This window comes from Caretta caretta, chromosome 7 (genome assembly GCF_965140235.1).
Source record: "Caretta caretta isolate rCarCar2 chromosome 7, rCarCar1.hap1, whole genome shotgun sequence".
Taxonomy (NCBI): domain Eukaryota; kingdom Metazoa; phylum Chordata; order Testudines; family Cheloniidae; genus Caretta; species Caretta caretta.
The window spans coordinates 53,010,592-53,033,721 of NC_134212.1; the positions used below are offsets into that span (position 1 = coordinate 53,010,592).

The 23,130-nt window shown below is 44.5% G+C and overlaps 1 protein-coding gene across 3 annotated transcripts in view; it reads left to right on the plus strand.

The window, feature by feature from the left end:
* HELLS (helicase, lymphoid specific) overlaps positions 1 to 22,846 on the plus strand; it is a 73,695-nt gene extending 50,849 nt beyond the window's left edge. For 2 of the 3 annotated variants that reach the window (XM_075130662.1, XM_048857969.1), the window contains exons 11-22: positions 1,572 to 1,768; positions 2,803 to 2,899; positions 4,015 to 4,176; positions 12,369 to 12,511; positions 12,767 to 12,905; positions 13,869 to 13,952; positions 14,066 to 14,185; positions 14,414 to 14,530; positions 15,491 to 15,650; positions 20,435 to 20,531; positions 20,753 to 20,829; positions 22,275 to 22,846. In XM_075130662.1, the coding sequence (XP_074986763.1) occupies positions 1,572 to 1,768; positions 2,803 to 2,899; positions 4,015 to 4,176; positions 12,369 to 12,511; positions 12,767 to 12,905; positions 13,869 to 13,952; positions 14,066 to 14,185; positions 14,414 to 14,530; positions 15,491 to 15,650; positions 20,435 to 20,531; positions 20,753 to 20,829; positions 22,275 to 22,372 (1,491 nt within the window). In that variant the 3' untranslated portion in view covers positions 22,373 to 22,846. Of the gene's footprint in view, positions 1 to 1,571; positions 1,769 to 2,802; positions 2,900 to 4,014; positions 4,177 to 12,368; positions 12,512 to 12,766; positions 12,906 to 13,868; positions 13,953 to 14,065; positions 14,186 to 14,413; positions 14,531 to 15,490; positions 15,651 to 20,044; positions 20,108 to 20,434; positions 20,532 to 20,752; positions 20,830 to 22,274 lie in introns of those variants that run through there. The other variant, XM_048857971.1, reaches the window with a different exon arrangement.
* Positions 22,847 to 23,130: the final 284 nt, after the last annotated feature.

Below are 23,130 nucleotides of genomic sequence, written 5' to 3' on the forward strand. Positions count from 1 at the left end.
TGTGTGGGGAGTGAAGAAAAACAGATGTCACTCCTTATATAGCTTTAGCATATGGTGGGAACCCTTTGTTCCAAACCTCAGCTTGTGGAAAATCACTGGCATCCCAAGATGGAGTCCAGAATCATGTGGCCTGGTCACAGGCCCTTGCATACCTTACTGAGGATTTGTCTACACTGCAACATTGTCAACAAAACTTTTGTCTTTCACGGGTACTTTAAAAAGCCTGTGCCCGTGCCTCCCCCACCCCCCACGCGCACGCGCACGAAAGACACAAGTTTTGCCGAAGCAAGTGGCAGTGTGAACACGGCTTTGTTAGCAGGAGTGCTCTCCTGCTGACAAAGCTAACGCCGCTCGTGGGGCTGGACAGAGAGCGTTTACACACGTTTACACACACTGCGTAGTATATACACACCCTGAGTCATAGCAGGCATTAATTACAGGCTGCGTGGAACCTTCACAGGAAGATTAAGTTCTTCCAGGGTCCATTGTCTTTGTCGATGGGCCATTGGCCCCGTCTGGCTTCATTGTTGTTCCTGAAAGGCTGGCTATGGGTGTTTTCCAGAATAAGCCCATTTGAAATACAGATCCCTAGTCAGTATTCATAACTTCAGATACAAATATGTTAGATGCATACAAATGGGAAAATTATATTCGTCAAATCATAACATTTTCAATGACACTCCACATGATTTATCTTGTACAAAACACATCATAATTATGCCATAATCATATCCTAGTAATATTACTATGAAGAATATGGGGTGCAGTATCACAGTGGGTTTTGGAGTAGAATTTGTATTCAGTAGAGTACATTGGAGTGGTCACTTAAGACAGGAGGTTGCTTAATAATGGTCATCTCTTTCACTGTAGAGTCAAAGAAGGAGCATTCCTGATGCAGCATATTTTTTCGATATCCAGCGTAATAACATTTCAGTTCTACATCAGTTTGTGCACTCCTGAATAATATACTGAATAAAATATTACACAAACTACATTAAAAACAGTAAGGTTGCAAAGTTAACAGTTAGGAAGTGCCAGAATTAAGGTTGCCCGCTGCTCAAGCATGGTCTTCACTGAGTGTGTACAAACTGAGACTTTTCCACAGCTTTATAACATGGCCAAATTTGGGGTGGGTTTTTATGAATATTTAGAAAGACACTTCCCTGACACACAGGTCAGTCCTTGCCGATTTTTAACTCCCTGCTCCACTGGAACCCAGATAAAGTCACATGAATTTAAGATATTTTTGTTAACCTTGTTCTTGGAAACAACTTGGGCTGTTTGTGGGTGAAATTTTCCCTCCCCTTCCCCCGCCCCAATCTCCCTCCCCTCCCCCCCCAAAAAACCAAAACAAAACAAAACTTCCAGCCTGAGGTAGATTCCAGGCATGGGAAATTTTTGCCTAAACAGTTGAAGTTTGGCAAAGTTAAGAAAATGACAATAGGGTCTTATGATGGGAAGTGTTGGGCAGCCATAATAGGCAGTTCTGCTGGTGCTGTCTGTAATATATATTTTGATGTGGCAAAGATCACATTTCTTGAAATGCTAGGTGACTTCTTTTCTTTCTGTAGCATTGCTTCTGGAAGTATCTGATAGTGGATGAAGGACATAGGATTAAGAACATGAACTGTCGTCTTATCAGGGAATTAAAACGGTTTAATGCTGACAATAAACTTCTGTTAACTGGCACTCCCTTGCAAAACAACTTGGCAGAACTCTGGTCACTACTTAACTTCCTGCTGCCAGATGTATTTGATGACTTGAAAAGGTAGGCCATGGTCTATTGGCCCAGACTGTTTGTGTGTGTTCTGCATGAGCTGCTCAGAACTAATGCCCTGCATCGTTACAACTATCCATCTGTTCATTTGAGTTGGATAAATTGATAACATATCACACAATGATTGGATTCATCAACAACAATGATTAGGGGTCTAGAACACATGACTTATGAGGAGAGGCTGAGGGAGCTGGGATTGTTTAGCCTGCAGAAGAGAAGAATGAGGGGGGATTTGATAGCTGCTTTCAACTACCTGAAAGGGGGTTCCAAAGAGGATGGCTCTAGACTGTTCTCAATGGTAGCAGATGACAGAACGAGGAGTAATGGTCTCAAGTTGCAGTGGGGGAGGTTTAGATTGGATATTAGGAAAAACTTTTTCACTAAGAGGGTGGTGAAACACTGGAATGCGTTACCTAGGGAGGTGGTAGAATCTCCTTCCTTAGAGGTTTTTAAGGTCAGGCTTGACAAAGCCCTGGCTGGGATGATTTAACTGGGAATTGGTCCTGCTTCGAGCAGGGGGTTGGACTAGATGACCTTCAGGGGTCCCTTCCAACCCTGATATTCTATGATCTTTGTTCAGTGATGGAGGGGCTTGAATGGTTTCTCCCTTCCTCAGGTGACTTTTTTCATTTCTGAAGTTGCTTCTACAGAGAGGGAAACAATTTTCATATCTTAGCCAGTGAGCAAAAATTAAAACCCTCTGAGCCAAGCAGGAAGCATTAAGTTTTCCTTCATGACTACCTGTCACATTGCAGTGCCAAAAAACAACTTTGAATTCAGTGCTAAGCTGGAAAGAGATTGCAAAGGTCTAGTTCTACAGCAGAAATAATGTTGTTTTGTATAACACATTGCACTGTGCTTTCCAACTAACATTTGTATTTGTTATAATTCAGTTTTACAATTGTCTGGCCTTACATCTTTCATACATAATGTGCTTTAGAAACTTTTTTGGAGTTTGACACACATTCAAATAACAACGAATAATGCATATGAAATAACTTGAATTGTTTTGTCTCTGTCTCTAGCTTTGAGTCCTGGTTTGACATTACAAGCATTACAGAAATTGCTGAAGATATTGTTGCTAAAGAAAGGGAGCAGAACATCTTACACATGTTGCACCAGGTCTGGGATCTTGATGATTTTGCTGTTCTTGTTTTAAAGTTTTATTGCACCTTTAATCCCGAGCATATTTTTTAGAACAGATTTCTTCTTTGGAGTTGATCATAACACAATTTAGCAGGTCTGGTGTTGTATCTTTGGCATTGTTGGCACTTTCTGCATTTATTTTGTATTGGACCTTCTCAACATTAGAAGATTAAAAGAATGGCATGAGTCTTTGATTTTTTTTTTTTTTTTTGGTTTTGGTTTTGGAATGAAATTGAGAATTCTGAAGACTAAAGCTAACTGCGACTTTTGTTTCTGCACTTTTTTAGCACTTGATGTTTCACCAGCAGATTAAACTGGTACCATGCACTATCATTAACATTAAGTTGAGTTGTGTGTGTCATTCAACAGTTTGTCTTTTATGGAATGTGACCCAAACGTATTTTTATCTCAGATCATTTTGTTGGCAGTGGGCAGGGATCACTTCTTACTCTCCAAGTTTGTAATGGGGTTTTATTCCCCTATTCAAAGGCAAAACCAAACTATTGTTAGGTGGCCGCTGCTTTTTTTTTTTTTTTAAGTCAACACTTGCCAATAGTCACCACTGTTTTCCTATTCCAGCTCTATGGAAAAACTTGTCTCCCAGATATGCTATGTGGTAACTGTTGACAAATGCTGACTCTTCACTGACAACCCCTGTAATCCAGTAGGGGCACTACTTCATTGTTGTGTCAGGATCACATAAATGTTTAAGTCCACAGAGTTCCTAGGGAATGTAACTTTCAAAATTTTTAAATAGCCACTTTTCAAAGCTATGGCATGTAGACAATAACTGCATTACCATTATAAGGATTTCTCAGTATTTTAGTATGAACCCCTCAGCCCCAATCCAGAACGCACACCCCCTCCCAAACCCCAACCCCCAGCCTGCTGAAAGTGAGTGAGGGTGGGGGGAGAGTGTGCAATGGGGGGGGGAGTGGAGTGGGCAGGGCCTCGAGCAAGGGGCGAGGTATATCCTGGGTTGCCCTTAAATTCAAAAAGTGATCTTGAGCGTAAAACGGTTGGAGACCACTGCACTAGAGAGCTTGGCCCCACGTGTTTAATGGTTGTGTATGTATTTGTTTACATTTTAGATTTTGACACCTTTCTTATTGAGAAGACTGAAATCTGATGTAGCTCTTGAGGTTCCTCCTAAACGAGAAGTTGTGGTCTATGCACCACTAGCAAAGAAACAAGAAACCTTCTATACTGCTATTGTAAATCGGACCATTAAAAAGCTGCTCGGAAACAATGAGGTACCTACTGCTGTGGACTTCAGAAATGTATAAAAACAATTACGGTTCACAAATGAAAATACCATAGCATTGGTTACACTAGTAGTGACTTCTAAAACACTTTTTTTTACCAGTTTAGTTTTGTGTACAGATGCATAGCTCATTAGTTATATTAGAATTCTATACATTGAAGTTGAATAGAAACATTCTACCTTATCAATTTTGGTGTCAAATTTTTTTTGTTACAGGTCTCTAAAATATTTTCCTGATTTGACTTTTGTCTATTATTTCATTGCCTCTCAGCTCAAAATTGGCTTATTACCCTGTCAAAGTTTCCATATACTTAAGTCTTTTTAAACTTCAGCACTGACTATTATTGAAGAAAATAATAAAATTGAGCAAAAGCTTTTTGTTGTGAATAGTTCTGGGCCTAATCCTTCTGCCACTTATTTCAATTGGAATTCATTGCTGTTGACGTCAGTGGGTATAGAATTTAGAGCATGTTGCTCCTTGGCTAGTTTTAGCCTAGAAAGGACATAATGGTATTTCTGTAGTTCACAGCTAAAAGACCTTCCTCTTGCTCAAGTGACCATTAAGGTTGTTGTGATAGTCCACAAAAGCAATGAGTCCCCGTGCACCTCTTGGAAAATGAGGCTTTCAGTATCTAAAGTTGTGTACTGAGAATTGAAGCCACTTTTTTAAAAAATTAGAATTTATGTTTAGTTAAGTAGTAAACCGCTGGACATCTTCAGTAGTCATACTTCAGTTATTGTCACAACATAACTTTTTTAGGTAGGACAAGAGGGTGACCTTCGAGTCATTTTCTTATCAAATGCAGAGCTTGCCAAGCCAATTTGTGGCAGCCTCCTCTACAAAGTGTAGAGACCTCAGACCGCCATCAAATCTTGTCAGAGGGCAGTCCTCAATAATGTGTGACATTGTCTCTTTGGCCATAAATGGATGTGCCCCGGGTGTGCAGGCTGGCTGCACATTGACCCTGGCCCACTTGAAAAGGTATCAGAAGGACCCTGACTGGCATGATAAATCAAAGCCAAGTACACACGTGGTAGGGTCAGATATAAGAGCCTGGTTCTTCTTTAAGTCCATTCCATATTAGGTGTGTGTGCTCATCACATACACCTGTGCTGGAAGTTTTTCCCTCAGCAGTATCTGTAAGGGACTGGCTCTGGTGCCCTCTAGAGTGGTGTGCACATGCTGCAGTATAAGGGGCACCCCTGGTTCTCCCCACCCTCAGTTCCTTCTTGCCACCAGTGATGGTGCTGGGGCATTTGCTGCTTTGACTAGCATTGTTTTGTTCTCCGTTCTTGAGAACTTTACAAACCCTGTAATATCGTAGAATATCAGGGTTGGAAGGGACCTCAGGAGGTCATCTAGTCCAACCCCCTGCTCAAAGCAGGACCTAATCCCCAGCTAAATCATCCCAGCCAGGGCTTTGTCAAGCCTGTCCTTAAACTCCTAAGTAAGGAGATTCCACCACCTCTCTAGGTAACACATTCCAGTGCTTCACCACCCTCCTAGTGAAAAAGTTTTTCCTAATATCCAACCTAAACCTCCCCCACTGCAATTTGAGACCATTACTCCTCGTTCTGTCATCTGCTACCACTGAGAACAGTCTAGATCCATCCTCTTTGGAACCACCTTTCAGGTAGTTGAAAGCAGCTATCAAATCCCCCTTCATTCTTCTCTTCCTCAGACTAAACAATCCCAGTTCCCCCAGCCTCTCCTCATCATCATTTTTGTTGCCCTCCGCTGGACTCTTCCACCTTCTTCTTTTAGTGTGGGGCCCAAAACTGGACACAGTACTCCAGATGAGGCCTCACCAATGCCGAATGAAGGGGAATGATCACATCCCTCGATCTGCTGGCAATGCTCCTACTTACACAGCCCAAAATGCCGTTAGCCTCCTTGGCGACAAGGGCACACTGTTGACTCATATCCAGTTTCTCGTCCACTGTAACCCCTAGGTCTTTTTCTGCAGAAATTCTGCCTAGTCATTCAGTCCCTAGTCTGTAGCGGTGCATGGGATTCTTCCATCCTAAGTGCAGGAGTCTGCACTTGTCCTTGTTGAACCTCATCAGATTTCTTTTGGCCCAATCCTCTTTGTCTACGTCCCTCTGTATCCTATCCCTACCCTCCAGCGTATCCTACCACTCCTCCCAGTTTAGTGTCATCTGTAAACTTGCTGAGGGTGCAGGACAGACCCTTGGGGCACTCCGCTTGATACCGCTGCCAACTAGACATGGAGCCATTGATCACTACCCGTTGAGCCCGACGATCTAGCCAGCTTTCTGTCCACCTTATAGTCCATTCATCCAGCCCATACTTCCTTAACTTGCTGGCAAGAATACTGTGGACATATAGTTGTATACAGTTAGTAGTCGAATTAGTTACCCTTGGTGGTAGTTCTTAAAGTCTTCTTTAATCCCGAACGGGACTCAGCCTGGGGACGGGGCATGCTTTAAGCCCTGCGATCGTTGCAAACAGCCTATGCCCATCAGCGATCCCCATAGTAGCTGCCTAAGGTGCTTGGGTGAAGGGCACATAAGTAACAAGTGTCGTATTTGTAAGTCTTTCAAACCCAGGATGAAAAAGGAGCGGGACAACCGTCTTAACGTGCTCCTGATGGAGTCGGCACTCGCTCTGGCACCGGAGCGACAGTCCAACTTGGCACCAGGGCGTTGGTGCGCAGTGCTCTGCCGGCACTACCACGAGCCAGCACCGATTCCCCCTCCATGGATCATAGAATCATAGACTATCAGGGTTGGAAGGGACCTCAGGAGGTCATCTAGTCCAACCCCCTGCTCAAATCAGGACCAATCTCCAATTTTTGCCCCAGATCCCTAAATGACCCCCTCAAGGATTGAACTCGCAACCCTGGGTTTAGCAGGCCAATGATCAAACCACTGGGCTGTCCCTCCCTGCCAGCCAAGAAGCTGAAGAAGACAGTGAGGGGAAGAGCTCCTGCTGCCCACAAGGGAAAGGAGAGGGCTTGGGGCAAGCCAAGACCCACGCTGGCAGCTCAACACTTTCTTCGGGAAGTTGGGCCCCAGCTCAAGTCGAGTGGTGCAACCCATCGCATACCTTGTCTGCAACTCCGGATAGCAGTGGAGGCCTCTGTCAGCTTCAGGTGCCATTGACACCTGAAGCCCTACAGCTATCTCAGGAGATCCTGACGCTTCCGGTGCTGCCCACTCTGGCAGTACCCTCGTCTCAAGGTAAACCCGCCTTGGGACCTCTACGTATGTTCCTGCCTCAGTGGCACCATTCCACATCGCAAGGGACACCCCGCCACCACTTGCCTACTGAAAGCCTTCACGCCTCAGAGATAGAGAAGCAGGCTCAACGGAGCCCTTTTCCTGTCTCCTGACTTTGGGCACTGACAGCAGGATTCGAGGCATATCTCGCCAGTAGCCTGGCACAGACCCACCAAGGCATGTGCCCCCTGGCAGGAGCACTAAGACCAACCCCTCGTGTCTCCAAGAGCTCGGTACAGATCACAGACTGATCAGGGGACCGAAGGCAGTGATCACTAGCCCATCGTCATCTGTCTCCAAGATGGAGATTGCTGTATTTGAGAGGATCCTCCTGGCAATTGGCTTGTGATCCTGCTTAACTTCCCAGTACCAGTTGAGTCACGTCAGGCATAGATTGCCGGATTTCCGACACTGATCTGCTGAACGCAGTAGGTCCCCGAGGCTCCGACCAAGACATTTGTCTCACTCAGACAGGCCTACCTTGAGGCGCAGCGACTAACACCAGTCAGACAAGAGCCACTGCCCCGTCTGATCTTGGTCTCCCAGTACCGACTGTACCGGTTATAGCTCCATCATTGAGCAGGGTCCCCTGACTGCAGGACTAGCTCTGGTGCCATCTACATCATCTGCACCGAAATCCATCCTATGGCCCCAAGTACAGTGGCCAGTGCCATGCTATCCATGGAACCCTTGTGGGGTCACCCAGGCTGCCCACTCAATGCCGGCCCCCTCCAGTGCTTGAGGCTTTGGGGGGGAAAGACCCCACAGGTCCAGGAGCTGTTGGACCACCAATGGGCATTTAGGATCCTGTGCCCCGGCATCATCCTTGTCACCAGACGAGGCTATCACGGGGCCTTCTCACCCAGTTCCTCAGGATGATGCTAAGACGTACCAGAAACTATTCAAGAGGGTCACATCTAACCTGAGGCTTCAGGCAGAGGAATTGGAGGAGCCTTCGGACTCCCTGTTTGACATCCTCTGCTCCTCCTATGGTGGCTTTACCCCATAAGATTACTAAAGCCCTGTGGCAGTCTCCATCCCCCCCATCTCCAAAAGGGCAAGTGCAAGTACTTTTGTGCCAGCTAAGGGACATGAGTACTTATTCCCACCCAGCCCCCAATTTCCTTGTGGTTGAGGCAGTTAACCACAGGGAAAGGCAAGGACAACAATGACTCAAGGATACTGGATCTCTTTGAACATAAAGTTTATTCATCTTCCAGCCTTCAGTTAACAGTGGCCAAACACCAGGCTCTCCTTGGCCGATATGACTTTAACATGTAGCAAGCCATGGCCAAGTTCGAGTGTTTGCTTCCTGAGGGGTCCAGGATGGAATTCCAAGCGGTTATTGACGAAGGTATGACCGTGGCCAGGGCGGCCCTCCAGGCGGCGTCAGATGCAGCAGATTCTACTGCTCACACCATGGCTCCGCCATCTCCATGTGGCAAGCCTCCTGGTTGCTCCTCTCTAGCTTGTCTGCCAAGGCTCAGCAGTCTAAGCAGGACCTTCCCTTCAACAGCCGGTCCCTATTGGCAAAGCGAACAGACAGCAAGCTGCATGGTTTAAAGGACTACCATACCACCCTCAAAACTCTGGGCCTTTACGTCCCAGGCCTGGCGCATAAGCGGTTCAAACCACAACAGCCGCAGAGCCGGCGAGTCTGCCTCAGCAGGACCTGCCTCACAAGAAAGCCCAGGGCTACAAATGTCATCCGAGCCACCCACTTCCACCCTCTGCGCAGTCAAGCTCAACCTGAAACAAGCAGGGGGCCAACTGATCATTTTGAGGGTGCACCCAAGGGTGAACTACCAGACTATTCCCTGGATCCATCTTCCCCAGTTTTTTCCAACTGCCTTTCCTTTTTCCTTCCTGCATGGATCGCTACAACTTCAGATCGCTAGGTCCTCAACACTGGCACAGGGTTATACCCTCCAGTTTCTTTCTGCCCCCCTTTTTCACCCCCCCTCCCTGTCCCTCTTCAGAGACCCTTACGAGAGTCTCCTTGTGCAGGAGGTAAGAGTTACTGCTGCTGGGTGTGGTGGAGGAGATTCCTCTAGAGTACAGGAACAAGGAGTTCTATGCCCAGTACTTTTTAATCCAAAAGGCCAAGAGCGGTCTATGGCCCATCCTAGACCTGCGAGACTCAAGAAGTACCTAAAGAAGCTGAGGCTCCATGTGATCTCCCTAGCCTCTATCATCCCTTCCCTGGTTCCGGAAGACTGGTATGCCGCCTTCGACTTGAAGGACACATACTTCCACATAGCGATCTTTCAAGGACACAGACGCTTCCTCCAATTTATGGTGGGGACCTGACCAGTACCAGTTTGCAGTCCTCCCGTTTGGCCTGGCAACAGCACTGAGGGTGTTTACCAAGTGCATATCAGTGGTGGCTGCTTACCTCAGGCATCGGGGTATCCAGATCTACCTGTACCTTAACAACTGGCTAGTCAAAGGCAGCTCCAGGTCTCGGGTCCAAAAGGATGTTGCAGCTTTGCAAGCCACGTGCCTCTCCCTGGGCCTACTGGTGAATGACAAAAAGTCTATGCTAGTTCCGGTGCAGAGGATAGAGTTCATTGGAGCGGTGCTTGACTCGACCTGTGCCAGAGCATTTCTGCCACTAGAAAGGTTCCAGACATTGGCAGACCTCATCGCAGAAGTCTCCACATTCTTCCTGACTATGGCCAGGGTTTGCCTGCATCTTGGGGTCCACGTGGCTGGCAACGGTCTATTCCAGTCCAGGGATCACCTGGAAAAGATCCTTACCAACCCCCAACAATCTTACCTAGCTGTGATGGTGGATCGATCGCAGGACAGTCCTAGAGGGAGTTCCATTCGACACCCCCCCTCACTCCATCCAGTTAGTTTCTGACACCTTGGCTGAGGTGCGCACCTCAGCAATCTCCACACCCAGGGTATGTGGTCCCAATAGGAGAGGATGTGTCACATAAACATCAAAGAACTCAGAGCGGTCCACTTGGCATGCAGATTGTTCTACCTCACCTGTTGGGCAAGGTGGTGAGAGTCCTGATGGACAACACAGCCTTGATTTTCTACATCAACAGGCAAGGGGGAGCACTCTCGTCGGCTCTCAACCAAGAGGCAGTCCATCTCTAGGACTTCTGCATCAGCCATGAAATCCACTTGGAAGCATGTCACCTCCCTGGTGTCAAGAACACGCTCCTGGATCACCTCAGCAGAGACTTACCCTCTCACTACGAGTGGTCATTCCAGTCAGAGGTAGCCTGCATGATTTTCCAGAGGTGGGGAACTCCCCAAGTGGGCCTGTTTGCCACCAGGCAAAACCGGGAGTGTCATCGGTTTTGTTCCCAGCGGGTCTGGGCAAGGACTCCCTCTCCGATGCCTTCCTCCTGTCCTGGTCAGGGAGCCTGATGTATGCATTCCCTCCGATTCCACTCACCAGCAAGGTCCTGGCAAAGATAAAGAGAGACAAGGCACAGGTTATCATGATATCGCCAGCAATGGTTCGGCACCCTCATGAACCTGGCAGCAGCCCCTCCTTGGCCCCTGCTTAACCAGCTGGACTTGCTGTCACAGGACCATGGTCAGCTATTACACCTCAACCTCACGTCCCTCCACCTCTCAGTGTGGATGCTGCGTGGCTGAACCCAGAGGAGCGGACCTGCTCGGATGAGATCCAACAGGTCCTCCTGGGGAATATGAAGCCCTCAACCAGACTGAGTTACTTGGACAAGGTTTTCCCGCTGGGCGTCCGAGTGTGGCATCTCTCCCTCACATTCTTCCGTACAGTCTATTTTAGACTACCTGCTTCATCTGAGGAACCAGGTCCTGGCGCACTCGTCCATTAGAGTACATCTCGCAGCCATCTCTGCTTTTCACCCACCAATCCAGGGCCAGATGGTGTTTTTCTCATGACATCATGGTCAGATGCTTGAGAGGCCTCAAGAGACTCTTCCCGCAGGTACAGACCCCTGTCCCACAGTGGGATTTTGGTTCTTTGAGCTGCTGGGCTCCTGCTCCCTTTCCCACCTGTCATGGAAGGTCGCTTTCCTGGTGGCAATGACATCAGCAAGACGAGTCTCTGAGATTAAAGCCTTGGCCTCAGAACTGCTGTACATGGTCGTCTTCAAAGACAGGGTTCAGCTGCGGCCCCACCCAGCCTTCCTGCCGAAGGTGGTATCCATCTTTCATATGAACCAGAACATCATCTCCTCCCCCTCCCGCCCCCCGGTGTTCTGTCCCAACCGTCTTCACGTGCTGGACATCCGTTGGGCCTTGGCTTTTTACCTACAGCGTACCAAGCCTTTCCGTAAATTAACACAGCTCTTCATCACCACAGCGGATAGGATGAAGGGCTTTCCAGTGTCCTCGCAGAGGATTTCCAACTGGATCACCTCTTTCATATGGACATGTTACGAACTGGTGGGGGGTCCCGCTGATCGTCAGAGCCCACTCGACTAGAGCTCAGGCATCCTCGGCAGCCTTCCTAGTGCACATCCCTATCCAGGACATCTGTAGAGCTGTGACTTGGTCATCTGTCCACACATTCACAGCTCATGCTGGGTTTGGCAGAGTTGTGTGGCAATCTATTAACTCCTGCCTGTCTCCATTGGTACTGCTTGGGAGATGCCTAATATGGAATGGACATGAGCAACACATCTCAAAGAACACCAGTTACAGAAAAAGGTAACTGTCTTTTTCTGATGTCAGCTGCAGACCAGTCTTCACTACATCAATGACAGAGAAATCTGGGCAGTATAAAATATTTTCCCGATAATGTACCTTCAATAATAAATATTGGGAAATGTGTACTGTTAGTGAACAGACTCTTTAAGCAGCAGATATGTTGAGAATCACTGGGACACCAAGGGGTTGGGTCACATCTAGCTGCCCTCTCCCCTTCCCCCCAATGACACATGAGAAACGTCTGCTGACTGTCATAATTTGTATCGCTTGCTACAGGAAGAAGTAGTGGAGTTGAGTCCTACAGGACGACCAAAGCGTCGGAGTCGAAAAGCAGTTGATTACCGTGAACGAGATGGTGATACGCCTGATGAGCTGGAAAAACTGATCAGCAAAATGCAAGAAGAAGTAGAAAAAGAGAGGTGCATATCTCGAAGAAAAAAATCCCTGTTTTAAAAATATCTTTAACTTAGAAGATCCCTTTTAATACACTATGAAATATTACATAAAATTGAAACTAAATTTTGAATCAAGATAAATGAAAAACTGCATTATCCTTTTTCTAATTCTGAAAATCTAGTAGTTCACAGTAGGTCTTCTAGACATTTGTTAGGTTGTACTGCACTTGAAATGCATTGACATTTTGCTGTACTAAAAACATTACGTGTCTTTGTAAGGCCAGTGATAGAAATGACCATTCCTACGGATTCAGAAATCAACCTTAAACTGCAGAATATTATGATGTTACTGAGGAAATGTTGTAACCACCCATATCTCATTGAATATCCACTGGACCCTGCCACGCAGCAATTTAAGGTACATATACTGAAGCATTCAAAGCAGTGTTTTTTGAAAATTACTGTAGGTAATGTAATGCCGGTGAACAGCTTTAGATTTGTATAGTATGTTTCTCCACAAAACCCTACCAATGTGATTCAGTCTTGTTTTGAAATTTCCTACAGCAGATATGGGAGAGAGTAAGTTCAGTGTCTGGTCCCAACCAGTGGGGGGGGGCAGGCAGTGCCTGCGGGGTGAGCTGCGCGGAGCTGCTTGCATGCCTCTGCCTAGGAGCCAGACCTGCTGCTGGCTGCTTCCGGGGTGCAATGCAGTCAGCGGTGCCAGGATAGGTGGGAAGCCTGCCTCTGCACCCTGGCTGCGCCGCTGACCGGGAGCCACCTGAGATAAGCCTGCACCCCAATCCCCTGCCCCAGCCCTGAGCCTCCTCCAAACCCTGAGCCCTCTCCTGCACCCCAAATCCCTCATCCCTGGCCTCACCCCAAAGCCCCCTCCCAGACCCTGAACTCCACATTCCCAGCCCGCACCCCAACCCTCTGTCCCAGCCCTGTAATGAATATATATAAAGATCATCTTAATAGGTTTTCTATACTACATAAACCCTCTTACTATATTGAAAAGGGGAAAAGAATTTGGATGATGTGTGTATGGTAGCTTTAACCCTCTAACATTTTTACTAACCCTAAATAAGCCATTAATGAAAACCAAAGGATCTTCTTCAAAATATAGTCTTGCAAATTAACATGAGCATGACTGCCAGCTAGTTGAATCCACTATCATTCAGAGGGGACCCTTAGAGGCTGTCAGGAACTTTGAGCCACAACTCATGGTTTACACAATCAAATGATCTAGGCTGAAAAAGGATGAGATAGGATTAGCCACGCAGGTTGAAGCCTAGTGCATTAACTGTCATCCCTAGTACATGAATGTTGATACATCTGGGAGATTGTAAATCTTGACTTCTCCTTTTTACTCTGTTTTAAGGTTGATGAAGATCTAGTGAAGAATTCAGGCAAATTTCTACTTTTGGACCGGATGCTGCCAGAACTGAAAAAGAGAGGACACAAGGTATTTTTGTTTATGAATATGGATCATAACTGATCAGTTGCCTTGTTGTGTGTTTTTGGTGTTCGGTTTTATTTTTTAAAATAGGGATACTGAGGAATCTTAACTACTTGTAGGTGTTGCTGTTCTCACAAATGACACTGATGTTGGACATTTTGATGGATTATTGCTATCTGCGGAATTACAAATTTAGTCGTTTGGATGGATCTATGTCCTATACAGAGAGAGAAGAAAATGTAAGTAATAGCTTAAATGCTTAGGTGCATGTATCCAACTCAGCTAATTGCAACAAATTCAACCTCTGTTGGTAAGCTTTATATGTAATGCCTTGTAGAAAGACAAAGCAAATAATATATTTTTAATCATCATCTGATTTAATTTAAAACATGGGTTAAAAAAAAAAACCCACTGACCATATCCTTTTATTCTGTATGCTATTTCATGTTAGATGTATTCTTTTCCAGATGCATAAATTTAATACAGATCCTGAAGTTTTCATATTTTTAGTGAGTACACGGGCTGGAGGTCTGGGCATTAATTTGACTGCAGCAGACACAGTCATCATCTATGATAGTGACTGGGTAAGATGATAAACTGTTTCTCAAATGCTACATCATACAATTTTCTACTGTAACCCTAGATACTCACTTAGCATTTTGTGGTATGGGATGCTCTACCAGATAATCTATGAAAGTAATGTATGTGAAAATTACATAGTAAAATATATATATTCAGATTAAATATAGGGTAATAAGTAAAAATGTGCTGGCCTATTCAAAACACGTAAGATCACAGCTAAGATTGCTTTGTAGGCAACTGGCTGGTCCCTGAATTTTCTTAAAAACAGGCTTTTCTGTTTTTGAAAAGAATGCATACTGCTTGAGTGTTGATAATTATTAAAATGCCTACCTTGGAGAGAAGAAGTTTAAAGCTCTTAAAGAAGTTTGAGCCCTCTTGGGCAGACAACTTCTGCAAACTTCCCTATTTCAACAGCTGCCTTGTTGGTCTCTGGTGCCCAAAATTTTCCCAGTCAACTGACATCCCAAAGCTCCAGCAAGCTACAGCCCCACTACCTTCTGTGAGCCTCAGGAGGATGGTTGAAGAGCTGTTAGGAGGCTAATCCCTATGGACTTGTACATCTTCAACTTTTTCAGTATACAGCTACTTAGGCTGCACAAGCATACTTAGCATATCTCTTCCCATTTCAGGAACTATGAAGAGCTCCAAATAAACAAATTGAGAATTCTGGTGCAAAAGTATTTCCCAGTGAGGGCTAATTCCATCGTCCATTTCAATTGTAGAACTGGTTTAATTAAGTTACAACTTTTTTAGTAAAGGGATAAATATCTCTCACTCATTCTCCAGAACATTTGAATAGTTTTTTCTCAGTCTTTCCCTTTTCCCACCATACAAAACCCCCTGTGGTAGACTTTTCATCCTGAAAAGTGATAGCTTGGAAAGCTGAGTGATGAAAAATAGAATTCACTGTGCATCTTTTAACAATTAAGCTAATTTGATTTCTTTAATCTCGTTCATTTTAGAACCCCCAGTCTGACCTTCAGGCCCAAGATAGATGTCACAGAATTGGTCAGACAAAGCCAGTTGTTGTTTATCGCCTTGTGACAGCAAATACTGTTGACCAGAAGATTGTGGAGAGAGCTGCTGCCAAAAGGAAGCTAGAGAAGTTGATTATTCATAAAAGTTAGTAAATTCATTCTTCGGAACTTGTAAAACTTTTTTGTTCCATTAACTGTGGGGAATTCTTGCTATAATTCAAGATTATTTCTAATTGTTCTTGTTAACAGAGAATTTCTCTATATGTAAGTAGTTTGTCTCCTTTTTCTAAATATGCCTGTTTCTCTTAGCCCTTCTAATCAGCACTCCATGCATTCTTTAGCATCTAGGCTGAATTCTGTGACATGATGCTGAATTTGGCTGCAAATTACTCTTTCCATGCATTTCAGACTGCTGCCTAATTAGTTTGCCACTAAAATTATGGGCCCTTGATGTGGAACTTGGGGTCAGTGTGTGCTATACCTCCTCCTAGCTTCTGGGGAGAGTGAGGAGCAAGGACAGTGTGTGCTGGCCAGGGAGAGAAACAGGAATGAAACCAGACAGTAAGGAGTGAGAGTGGTCAAGATGACTGTTGGGGACATGAGACAGCTGTCGGCAATATCAACTTCCAGGTTTACAGTTATCTACCTTCAGGAAGGAAAATATCTGACAGACAAGATTCAGAACTCTGTCTTTAATTTGGTCTGAAGCTTTGGGAAAGGGGCTTTCTAGCGGCACAGGCAAACTTGTCTAGCTTTGGATCACATCCATTGAAATCAGCTGAAATGGGGAGGCAGAGGAAGGCAGGGAGAACAATATGTTGTGTGACAATGTTCACATTAGCAGAATTTGCATCTCTCTCTTATATATATATACACACATATATACATACGGTCCTACTGGGGTTTTCTGTAGTATCTGGTCCAGATGGCCAGTCTTGCAGTCCTAGAATCATGGCATTCGCGGGACCCTGCCCACAAAAACTATCCAAAAATTACTATCTAAAGTAATTTCTGTAATAAAATAACCCAGGTAAAATAGTTTTTAGGGCACTGTGTTATGAAATCTGTCTCATTTTGTATGCAACACAATCCAATAATTTACTTGCTGCTATTTTGTCTTCCTAGTTGGTAATCTCTGTACAACCCAAGTAACAAATGGTTGGGTGGAACTATTTCCCTCTCATCGTTACTGGTGAAGGTATATTGATTGGGCACTGTGATAAATCATTGCTATAATTATTCTGTTGATAAAATTTTAACAGTTCTGCACTCTGGCCTTTTTCATAAGCACTGAATCCACTGATTTTTTAATAATCTGGTGGACCTCTGACAGTAGCCTGTACTTTAAACTTCAGAGGAAGGTAAGGACTTCCCATAATACACCAAAAGCTGTATGTTTGGGTGGGGACAGGGAGAATGAGAGAATTAAATTGCTTGGTGTGATGTTTTTCAAAGTGTAGATCATAGGCTACTACTAGTTTTTGGGTGATATTTGCCAGTCTTGAATTAACGATGTTGATGAGGTTCAACAAGGACAAGTGCAGAGTCCTGCACTTAGGACGGAAAAATCCCAGGCAAGAATTCCAGTTCTGCAGAAAAGGACCTGGGGATTACAGTGGGTGAGAAGCTGGATGTGAGTCAGCAGTGTGCCCTTGTTGCCAAGAAGGCTAACGGCATATTGGGCTGTGTTAGTAGGAGCATTGCCAGCAGACTGAGGGAAGTGATTATTCCCTTCTATTCGGCATTGGTGAGGCCACATCTCGAGTATTGTATCCAGTTTTGGGCCCCCACTACAGAAAGGATGTGGACAAATTGGAGTGTGTCTAGCGGAGGGCAAGGCAAATGATTAGGGGGCTGGGGCACATGACTTATGAAGAGAGGCTGAGAGAACTGTGATTATTTAGTCTGCAGAAGAAAAGAATGAGGGGGGATTGGATAGCAGCCTTCAACTACCTAAAGGGGGGTTCCAAAGAGGATGGAGCTCAGCTGTTCTCAGTGGTGACAGATGACAGAATAAGGAGCAGTGGTCTCAAGTTGCAGTGGGGGAGGTCTAGGTTGGATATTAGGAAACACTATTTCACTAGGAGGGTGGTGAAGCACTGAAATGGGTTACTTAGGGAGGTGGTGGAACCTCCATCCTTAGAGGTTTTTAAGGCCGGGCTTGACAAAGCCCTGTCTGGGATGATTTAGTTGGGGTTGGCCCTACTTTGAGCAGGGGGTTGGACTAGGTGACCTCCTGAGGTCTCTTCCAACCCTCATCTTCTATGATTCTATGCTTGCTCTTTTAGCCTACTCTGATTTTTATACTCCACTTACATCATGGTGATATGGGCCATAAACAGAGTAGGGCAGCCGCCCAGGTAGAAAAATGGGGTGGCGTGGGAGGAGGGGGATGGTATGTGGGGGCATATGGCCCCCCCAGATTTCTGACTTCCATTTAACACAGAGGTTTTCAAACTATGGAGAGAACCCCCCACAGTTTGAAAACGGTTGCCTTCTGGTTGCTTGGAAACAGGTAGAAGCCACCCGGCCTGCTCTTGTTTCTCCCTCGAAGGAGTCCAACCCGTCTGCAGAGCCCAGCTGCTGTGGGATGCTCCCAGAGGCACTTGCGTGCTACTGCTCTTGCCCTCCTCTAGGCTGGGCGGTGGCGGGGCGAGTGCATCAGGGAGCATCTCATGGCAGCTGGGCTCTGGAGACAGGGGCTGGACTCCTTCAGGGGAAAGGCTAGAGCGGGCCGGATGGCTCCCACTAGCTTCCAAGCAACCAGAAGGCAACCGTTTTCAAATGTGAGGGGCATTCTTCATAGTGACCCCACATCCCCCACCCACACTGCCCCATATTTCTGCCCCTGCAGTTTTGCGCCTGGGCGGCTACCTCTCAACCCACCCTGGTTACTGCTCTAGTATCTGCCAGCAAATTTCTTGGCTTTTATGACCTATTAAAATAGGAGAAAAAGCATATCTCTCAGGAATTTCTTTGGTATAAATGCAACTGATCCAATTTGCAGATACACTACCCCACCCATTTTAGTTTAAACAAAGGAAAAACTGTAAAATGACCTACAAAGATAAGAGACATGAGGGCTTCAGGCAGCAGGGGTGAGGGAGGGATTGGGACTAATAAATGTAAAGTCCTGTACTAAAGGAGAGGAGACAGATGGCATGGAATGTGTTAACTGAGTAGTCTGACCTATTGCATTAATGCAAATATTTTTCTTCTCATTAATTTGCTAAACTTTGCTCTTCCCTGTAACTAAGTACTAGATTTTAAGCAGGGTCTCTTCCAAAGTGACTTTTGACCTAAGGGGTCCTGGAAGTTGTTACAGAGGGCTGATGTAAAGCTTGCAACAAGGAGCTCCACTTAGATGCACTGGAGCAGGTGCAAATTACAAGGTTTGCAGCTCAGTACAGGGGAAACTGGGTGACATTTTGTAGCCTGTTTTACACGAGGTCAGACTATAGATCTAATGGTCCCTTCTAGCCTTTAAAAAAAATAAATCTATGAAAAGCACCTAAAGTTTGCAGAAGAGGGACTCTCTCTTGTGAACCTTGTCATGTGCATGGGACCAGTGCTTTGATGGTATTTGAGGGGTAAAATAGAAGTAGCTCCAGATTTGGAATTGGTTACAAATCAGCAGAGCTTTCAGATCTTGATGCATTTTGTTTTATCTATATAATAAAAAACCCATAAGAAACATCACTTTAAAAAAGCTGCATTAAGAGAAGATTATGGTTAAGATCTCAAGTCAGGAAATCTCAAAGTAAAGTTATACATGTAAACTTACTTCTGCACACTGTATATACATTGATTGTGTCTCTTTAAAATGGTTACATACTGTTTCTCAGTATTTCATGCAACTTTTTCTACATCTGAGAAGTACATTGTTAACCTGTAGCATATGTTGAGTACTAAAGCACTACAGGGAGAATTAACAAAAACTTAGTGGGGTGCCGTGGTGGGATTTGAAAGCAAGATCTTAGAGGTGACTGAGGAAAGAAAGAAGTGCATAATGGGGAGACGAGGATGGACAGATGCTTCAGTAAATGTAACAAAAGTTCAGGCAAGGTTGGGTGAGTCCAATGGTAACAGAAAGCTGCAAAGCCTTCTGGGCATGTGTTGTGTTGTCCTTGGCTTTGACCTCATTCAACTATAGCCAATTAGAACTAATCTTATACCATTTCTTGAAAGACATGATAGCTGATCCAAATGACCCCTCTTTCATTAAACCTTCCAGGTCTCATCTTCAGTCATACTTTGATTGAACCTATCTCTCTTGTTTTTACAACACCAGTACATTCTGTTGTCTGGAAGACTTCTCTTCTGTTCCCACAGTCAGATCTGAATTGGAAAACATCCAGATTTGGGTACAAAAAGGTGTCTGGATGTTCTCGTCTGAAGAAATGTTTTTGTTTTAAAAATGTTAATCAAAACAGTTGTAGCTAATTCACTGAGCGAAATACACCCCAATAAAATGGACAGGATATCTTTCATTTATTCTCTATCTTGTAGTGATAATACTCCTCACTTTGTTTCAATCAGCAACATTGCAAACGGAACACACTTCGGCATCCACCATCTAACTTTATTTGCAATGTTTTTACTGTAAGTAGAACTAATAGCTTTTCCACTGTGTGTGTGCATGTCAAATCAGTGTGTTGCAACCTTTTTTTTTAATTTTGCGTGCCACAATTAGAAAGTAAAAGCCTACATGAAAACTTTTTATGCAGCTCTGACTTTCACTATTTAATTTAGTCGTCACAATTTAGGGCATGTTTGGTATATGTTTAGGCAACAAATCCAAGTATATCCAAGAATAGTTTTTTCTCTCTCTTTCTGTGTTGGGTTAACAGCATACATTAGATGTCAGTTTATAGAATTCATTGGTAATTTGGCAGCCTTTATATTCAAGAAAGGTTTCTCTTTTTATAGATCAGTTTAAAGGTGGTAAATCTGGGTTAATCCAAACAAAGCGTTGCTTGGATCCTAAGGAATTAATGGAATTACTGAAATCCAGGGACTATGAAAGGTATGTTAACTTCCACATTTTGTTAGACCTGGGAGATGCAAATAAGCGTCTGAGGATCTCAACTACCCTGCTCTTCCGATATTACTAAATGGGATGTGGGTCTCTGCTATATGGGACGGGACGTCCTGGGGGATTCTGGTATGGAAAGGCGGTGGGGGGTGTCTTTGAGTGGAAAAATGTTGAGAACTAGTGTTTAGACTAAGATACTCTTATTTCTATAGAGAGGTTAAAGGATCCAGAGAGAAAGTAATCAGTGACAAAGATCTAGAGTTACTGCTGGATAGAAGTGACCTTATTGGTAAGTAAAACTAATTTGGTCCTCTTTTCCTATTTGACAGTAAAATATATAGAATTTTTCCCTTATATTTTATATGTAAAAGCAGAGGAGAATTGCCAATGCCTTTATTTGCCCAAGAGCAAGGTCCCCACAGAAATTTCTAATAAAATTTTATGTCCGTGTTCTGTTCAAACAAAATGGATGTATGTGAAGTACCATTGTCTACTACTACATTGACAACTAGAGCTGGTCAGGAAGTCTTAACTTCTTTTGGTCAGAAAATTCCAATTCATCAAAACTGAAATTGTTCCTGGGAAATGAGGGGTTGTTTTGATGAATTTCCTGTTTCGAAAATCTTTAAAATTGTCAAAACAGGACATTTTTAAAACATGGGGGGGGGCTTGAAACAGCTTTTTGTTTTGAAACACACGCTAATTATAGGTTGTTTTTTTTTAATGACTGTTAAATGAAACATTTTGAAATTGTTGAAATGAAATGTTTCAATTGACCTCAACCAAAAAAGTCTCAGATTTTTTTAGTTTTCCTCCTGATTTGGGATGGGGTAACCATTTCTTGCCCAACTCTATTGACAACTGAGGGCATGGCTACACTTGCAGATGTAGAGCACTGGGAGTTAAACCAGCCTTTGGAGACTGCAGCAGGGAAAACGCTGCCTTGTGTTTACACTGTCAGCTGCAAATGAACACATTAGCAGTCCTTGCAATGCCACAAAGAGCAGTGCATTGTGGTAGCTATCCCAGTGTGCAAGTGGCTGCAAAGTGCTTTTCAAATGGGGCAGGGGTGGAGCGGAGTGTGACAGGGAGTGTGTTGTGTGTAGGTGGTTTGGGGTGTGCTGAGAGTGTGTTAGCATGCTGTCTTGTAAGTTCAGGCAGCAGCTGCCCTCCTTCCCCCTCCCCCCCCCCCCCCCCCCCCCCCACTCACCGCAAGCAGCATTCCACAGTAATGGTTGCATTGTCCAAGAGCAGATAAGCATGCCAGCTGTCAGAAACAGAGCTTTGAAAGAGGATATCTGCATTCCTGCAGCCGATTCCAAAACAATGAGAAGAGTGGCCACTTGACTTCAGGGGATTATGGGACATTTTCGGAGGCCAATCACAGTGAAGTAATGCAATGCCTCGTTCACACTGATGGCCAGGTATTTCAGCCAGGACGCAGCAAGCTTTATGCTTCTTGTGAAGGTGGATTACCTGAAGCGCTCCACCTGCAGAGTCCAGGCGCTCTACGTGCCTTGCCAGTATGGACACATCGGGAGTTAGGATGCCTGGGACTGTTTTAATGCGCTCTAACTTGCAAGTGTAGCCAAGCCCTGATACTCAGCATGCTGTGTATTTCATTCAGCATCTGCTAGTAGGAGGCACAAGCTTCTTTCTCTGCACTGTTCTACTTCCAATGTAAGACACTACACAATTCTGTTTAACCTTCAGTTTTGTTTGTTTTTCTCTTAGACCAAATGAAAAAGTCTGAATCAGTTGAAAAAGAAAAAGTGGGAGTGTTCAAGGTCCTAGAAGATTCTGAAGACTCCAATTCAGAATGTGTATTTTGAAGTGTGATTGGCTTCTAAAAGTGCAGCCCAAATGTCTCGTGACTAGCAGCTGATCTCGTAAGGCCATCATTTTACATATAGTGACACTTGATTATGCTGATTTTTTTTTTCCTCAAAGCCTGGTTCAAATCTTTTTTCTTTTCAGTGAGTTGTAACATGTCAGGTAGCATACTTCATGATGTAGCATACCTAAAAATTTCATACTTGGGAACCTCACATGAACAATTAAGAAAATGAACATGTTTCAGGTGTTTAGGTAGCATGTGTGATCCAGTGACAAACACTGCCAGGTTTGTACAAAATCTTCCTGTGGAAGTCTTGCAAAAACAATTTTTTTTCTCTCTAATTTGACCTAATGTGTCATTATGATTTTATTGGGAATGGGAAGACTGTCTAGTACATTTGTTTACAACCAATCGTGTAACTTCAGTTTTAAATTTTGCAAAATATTTTGCTAATAAATTTTGTCCATTTTGTCATGTGAATTTATTGGGGGTGAGGCAGCTTTCAGTGTAAGAACATTTTGTCTAATCCTGCCTCTTTCTGATCTGTGAAAGGGCCCTTGCAGATAAAACTAGGGAAAGTGACCAAAGTTAAATACTTTTCAGTGGTTTATGTATAATATGCAACTTCCATGCGTAACTTTTCCATATTCTTAAGGTAATGGGCTAAAGCAGTCACCTGAGACTGCATGCCCTAAGCATGGAATTTGCCAGACTGGAATTTCAAGATCTATGCCTTTAATAAAAAAAAACAAA